Source organism: Erithacus rubecula (genome assembly GCF_903797595.1).
Source record: "Erithacus rubecula genome assembly, chromosome: 1".
Taxonomy (NCBI): domain Eukaryota; kingdom Metazoa; phylum Chordata; class Aves; order Passeriformes; family Muscicapidae; genus Erithacus; species Erithacus rubecula.
Genome location: NC_136658.1, coordinates 92,308,230 through 92,314,229, shown reverse-complemented (window position 1 = coordinate 92,314,229; position 6,000 = coordinate 92,308,230). Strand labels below are relative to the sequence as shown.

Below are 6,000 nucleotides of genomic sequence, written 5' to 3'. Positions count from 1 at the left end.
AGGATTCATACCCTTTTACTTCAATCTGGAGCTTTTAATATATGACATAAAAAGCATTAGTACTAACATGGAGGGGATATATCAACTGAATTTTCTGGCCTTTCTAGATTTGCATCTGATTTACAGAAAGTTACATATTTTGTTAAGGCAATTCTTATTATCTGTGTAAAGGTTCAATTGCATTCAGTGTGCTTGTAAACACCATGAATCAGCAAAGCAATTTTCTTTTCATGGCTCACGGCAAAAGTTGCAAAAGTTTTAGTCAAGGCTTAAGAAACACTATTTAAAAGATTGTCAGCTAGAAACTGGGAAGTCCTGAACTTAACACTGAGGCCTGAATGGAGTCACCACTATGTGTCCTAACATTGCTAAGACTGTGGATTTATTTCTGTGTTGTTCTGTCATGTGCTGTTTTTACTTTGTAAATAGAGAGGTGCTGGATCAGGCAAAGTAACCAGTTCTCTGGTGGTGAGGTATCAGTCAAAATTAGGAAAAGCATTTGTGCCCCCCTTATGATCTCTGCTCACTACAAGAGGAAAGGTAACCATTCCAGCTCCATAAATGAGGAAGGCTTCAGGAGGTGCATCTGAGATGGTCTTCCTTGATTAGCCAGGGCATTTCCAGAACAGCCAGAGAGTATGGTAAACAGGGCAAACAGCAGGGCAGCTTCTGTGCCAGGATGTGGCAGGTGACCTCGCCTTTTGGCAGTGGTGCTCCCTCAAGCATCCAAGGGCACAAACTGTCATCTCCATTTGGTAACACTGGCAGGACTGTCTCTGGCTCTCTGGCTTTTCTCAAGTGAAGATTTCTGACAGCTGACAAGAGAGACCATGAGCTGCAAAGTAACATCTAAACTAAAATGTGCCTGGCTTTTTGTTATATTTGTATGTTAGCAATACTTGTGACAAGAATTCTTTCCTTATCTGCGCCTTAATTTTGTGGTAGGACAGTAAAACTATAGCTAGAATCTAATGGTAGAATTTAGCAAGTGATTTCCAAGTTGGGATGTAGCAGACGTTTTCATACTTTGAATTTCTGATATGCATGAAAGGTGTATGCATAGTCTGGTGAGAATAATAGCATCGGGGAATATGGTTTTATTTCACACTTGTATATATGAAAACATTCATAGAAGAATTACACCATGTAAAATTAGTATCAGAATGGTTTAAGATCTTGCTGACTTTTATGAGATTTTAGTTGACTTTCCTAGTGAACACTTAACTTAGTCGTACCAGTAAAGATGAATTCTTGAAGCCTTTTTAATACGGGGTTTGATAATCACACTACACTTCTAGTAGTAACTGACATGGTTCCTCAAAGTGGCCTAAAGCTACTCATTTCAGCTCATACAACCGTGTGACTTTTAAGTTCAGGAGGTTCAATCCACAGAGCAATGATCCACTAGCTCTTTCTAGCACACATGCAGCGAGCACAGGGAATGGGGCAGCTCTGCGCTACACCCTGCACCCGCTCCGGCCGAGCACGGCGAGAGGGAAAGGATGTTAGCCTGGTATTTAATGTATGGGGCCATTTTACTGTTCAACGTGCTGTTTTAATCTTTGCAGCTACTACACAGAGATATTTGGAGTAATGACTTGTACATTTCCATTTTCAGATAACTCTTCAGAGGAGCCTGTATGTGTTCCACCTTAGAACAAGCGCACACCGCAGTGTTACTCTGTACGAAACACCGAGTTTCAGAAAGTGATTACCCTCCGTTCTTGCGTCCCCATCCTTTTTCTAAAACTGATATTTACACGAGGAAATAAAAGGGAATTGACCAAGGTGTTAAGACTGACTACCAGCGGTCCTGGCGCACAGACAGGACTGTGTGTGGGGACAGACCGAGCGCTCCGCGCCCGCCCCCTGCCCCGTGGGTGGCGGCGTGCGGGGACGGCTCCGGTGCGGGCGGGGACGGCTCCGGTGCGGGCGGGGAAGGCTCCGGTGCGTGCGGGGACGGCTCCGGTGCGGGCGGGGACGGCTCCGGTGCGGGCGGGGAAGGCTCCGCGGCGTGAGGGGAAGGCTCCGGCCGCCCCCGCCGGCCCGGCCTGCCCGCGGGCACGGGGCCCGCCCGCCGCCGCCGGCGCTCGGCGCAGCCAATGGCGCGGCCGCTGCCAGCATCGGCCCGCCCGCTGCCGGCGGGGGAGGGCTATGGGCCGGGGCGGGCGGGAGGGAGGGAGGACGGGGGTGAGGGGAGTTGAATGATTGAACTTTCTTGTGTAGTTTCTGCGGCGCGGAGGTGTCCGTCCCCGGCGCAGCCCGGCACCAGCCCGCCGAGCGGGAGCGAGCTCGCCCCGGCGCCTGCAGCCCCCCGCGCCGCCCGGCCGCCCCTCTGCCCTCGCCTCCCGCAGAGCGATGGTGCGGAGGGCGCCCGGCGTGTCCCTCGCCCTGCTCCTCTGGGTGACGGCCGCCTACGGCAGCCCCGACGGGCCGGGGGCCGCCGCCGCCGCCCGAAGGCAAGACGAGGCTTTCGCCACCGCCAGATGCACCTCCAGGTGCCTGAGCCTGCAGATCACCCGCATCTCCGCCTTCTTCAAGCATTTCCAGGTAGGGGCATGGCGCCGCGCAGGGAGCCCCCCTCCCTGCCGGGGAGCGGGTGTCCCCGGGGCGCGGGGTGGGGGCGGAAAGGGCGACCGGGGCCGGGGCGCCTCTTGGCGAACTTGGGGCCCGCACGCCCAGGGGATGGCCGGCACCTGGAGGCGCCGGACAGGTGGGCACGGCAGCGCCGAGCCCCGCCGGTGCCTGTGGGCGGGTCGTGGGCTCCTGGCACGCTCTGCCCTGGCTCCTCGCAGGTGCCCGCCGCTCCCGGCCGCTGCTCCGACACGGTGCCGCCGGTGCGCTCGTCCTGCCGCGCGGTGCGGCGGCGATCCCGCGGGGCTCCGCCTGCCGGTGCGCCAGGCCGCCCGCAGGTGGTTCGCTTCCCCCGCCCGCTGGCAAAGTTTGAGCCTCTTTTTTAGGAGCGATAATCATGGACGTGTTCTGATTAATGGTTCTGATTCCCTGGAAGGTGAGGGTGGGGGTACCGCTTCTTCCTTTGTATTTCTGTTCTGGGACAGAGAGGCACATCTCTGGCTAACGCGAGTGGACAGGTAGGGATAAAGTGGGGAGAAGTGGAATTGAAGTGGCGGGAGACCTGCTGGGCTTAAAATTAAAGCTGGAAGCAGTGCGGCGCTAGCGCAAGAGCAGCGAGCGTCTGCCCGTCCTTTCTCTCTTCTAGTTACACACGCACCTTTCCCTTTTCCTTTCCCCACCTGTTCTTCACTGCGCAAATATTAAACCTAGTCAAATTCACGCAAATGATGGAAACTCTTCCAGGCTGCTAGGCGTTCTCCCCCCCAGCGCCGCAGCCCCTTTGGGGAAGGGTGGCCAGCTCGGTGTGACGGGAGCCACCTCAGCCCTCCGGGCTGGCACAGATCTGCTCGCTCACCCCGAGCGGAGAAACCGGGAACGCCCGGGCGAGTGCTTGGGTGGAGTTGGCGTTCGGGCCAAAGGTGTCGGCACCAAAGGCAGGTCTCACAGGTATTTAAGGATAAACCGATTGAGAAGGAAGAAATTAAAAAGGAATGTTAAGGGAGAGCTGAGTGTGTGCGGCGTAAGGGCAGCGGGATGTCGGCTGTGTGCCTGAGCCGGGTTTGGCTGAGGGGCCCGAGGCGGGTGCCCTGGCCCGGGGCGCGGCCGGGCGGCGGAGCGCTCGCTGTCAGCGTGCTCCGTGCATCGCGGGACAGCCTGCCGGGAGGATGCCAGTAACACAGCTCATTATCCCCAGAGCGGTTAGTGCTTTTTATTGCCTTGTCAGGCGGTTGTAACTTACTTGTTTTACAGTTTCAGTGGCTAAAGAGGCAGTTTAGATCAAGCTAATTCAGAGTGAAAGGCTTTCCCCCCCACTTTTTTTGTGCGTTTTCTTGGCAAGATTTCTTTTTCAACGTAAAACTGCTGACAGAATGCACACTGCCAAACAATCGTGATTACATTTTAATTAGCTAGAGTGAAATAACTAGGGAATTACTCAGTTAGGACTTGATAACTGGCTGTTTTTTTTGTAATCAGTTGGAAATCTCAGAGTTTTAACCCCAACCTGCTAAAGCACGAGGTAATTTATCTTAATTACTAGGGATTAAACTCCTGTTAGACATGAAACGACTGTAATGTTTGGAAGATAAAGTGCTCTCGTTTATAAAAGTTAAGCTGTCCATTGTCTTATAATGAGGAAAAGGAGGAGAGTTTTAAAGTACATCAAGCATCCAGTGTTCTCACAGGAGACTGATAAAATTATAGGATGTGCAGGTTTGGGCCAGATTATTCCATGTGAGTATGTGAGTTGAAGGGTATGATGTTCCTTCCATTTCTTCATTTTCTCCCTCCTTCTAGCCATTCCTCTCCCCTTGTCATCTCAACTGGTAGCAATTTCTGGAGTTCTTTTCATTTCAGATGCCCACTTATCTTGTAATCTGATTCAACCTTTGAAGCAAACTAAACACTAGGTCTTCCCAATCAGAGCAGGAAGGAACTCTAGTGTCTCCCAGTTAGGCAAGAATTGAAAGAAGACTGACCCACTCATTTCTCAGCCCTGCTTTAGATACAGCCTAGTGATGGGGGTTAGGGAGACAGCAGCTGAATGCTTTGCAAGAGATGATGTACCCAAAACTTCACAGAAACTTAATTTCATATAGCTTATGGCACTAAAATCGTATTACTTAGAACGTTTTAAAGAGAATGAGGTAGTATGAATAGGAAGTTTGGGTTAATTCTATACCTTCTGGCTCTTGTTTGAATGGCAACTAATATTCTTCCAAATGTTCACAAGGGATTTTTATTTGTTCCCCTGCCCCTGCCCCCCAGAGAATTTTCACCCGTTTTTGTTTACTGTCCTTATTTTTAAAAGTTTCAAGAAATATGTTCTTTCTAAAAGACCTATTTGTAGATTTACACTTGGGAAGCATTTCTTAGCCTACTTTAAGTGTATGTACATTGTCAGTAGGAAATTATTTTAACTGAAGCATGGGTCAAATAATTTTTTTTTTTTTTTCATGTAGACTATTGATGTGGGCTAGAAGAAGAATCAGTCACCTGAATCAAAAATCTTTGGTCTTCAGAATGTTTGTTGAAGGGGCATGGATGCCTGGTTATTCCTGTAAAATCCCCATGGCCAGGGGAGTTTTGCAGTTCTGGTGTTTTTGAGAAGTTCCATGTAGGAGCTATGCCAAAGGATACGGGACATCATTAGGAGAGTTATGTACCACATGGGTCTTACACCCAAAGAAATGTGTGTGTTTTATATCTATGGCCTATCTCCAGGCCATGAACTTTCACAGAGAGCATGCTAGCACAAAATTCTGTCATCCTAAGCAATCAAACACAAAGATGTAAGCAGAAGGGGGTCATTGTGGATTCTTCTTTTATATAAAATCTTCTTAATCACATGCTCATCCACAGTAGAGAATTATGTTTAATGTCTAAATGAAGGGACTCTAGCATATCTCTTCTTACTGGAATGTGTTCAGCAATGGGCTTTAGCTTGCTCTGAAGTTTTGCAGATGAGAAAAAACATTTTTATCCCAACTGTGTAACTTAGGCCCCTGGACAGCACCAAATTAAACATTCATTGACCTGTGACCATAAAGAGTAAGGACAAAGAGAACTCATCTCTCTAGCCTTATGTTCAGAGTACTTTTTTTAAGCCATTTTGAGTGTTGACACTAGAGTTTTACTATGACTGTTGCAAAAGATGTATGAGAGAGTAATTGGAGCATTCAGTGGAACCTCTCCATGCTCTTGGGTCACTGCCTTGATAAAGCAAAGTTCCTAGTGCCGTTCTTCTTTTTCTGACAAAATTCTCCCTAAAACACCTGAACAGGGGAGGGTGGCAAGAGTGTTCCTTCAGTAAGCAAGACCATGAGCATCAAGTGGCCTGCTTAGGAGGAGGAGGTGTAGATTAAACCTTACAGTCCTTTATCATAATCAGTGTTGTGTCCATTTGGCTGTTATCTAAAAGAGCAT

The 6,000-nt window shown here is 49.6% G+C and overlaps 1 protein-coding gene across 1 annotated transcript in view; it reads left to right on the top strand.

The window, feature by feature from the left end:
• Positions 1-2,184: 2,184 nt before the first annotated feature.
• The window catches only part of ANOS1 (anosmin 1), a 124,045-nt gene continuing 120,229 nt past the window's right edge, over positions 2,185-6,000 (top strand). The window contains 1 exon segment of the mRNA XM_079304881.1: positions 2,185-2,550. Coding sequence (XP_079161007.1) covers positions 2,359-2,550 — 192 coding nt within the window. The 5' untranslated portion in view covers positions 2,185-2,358.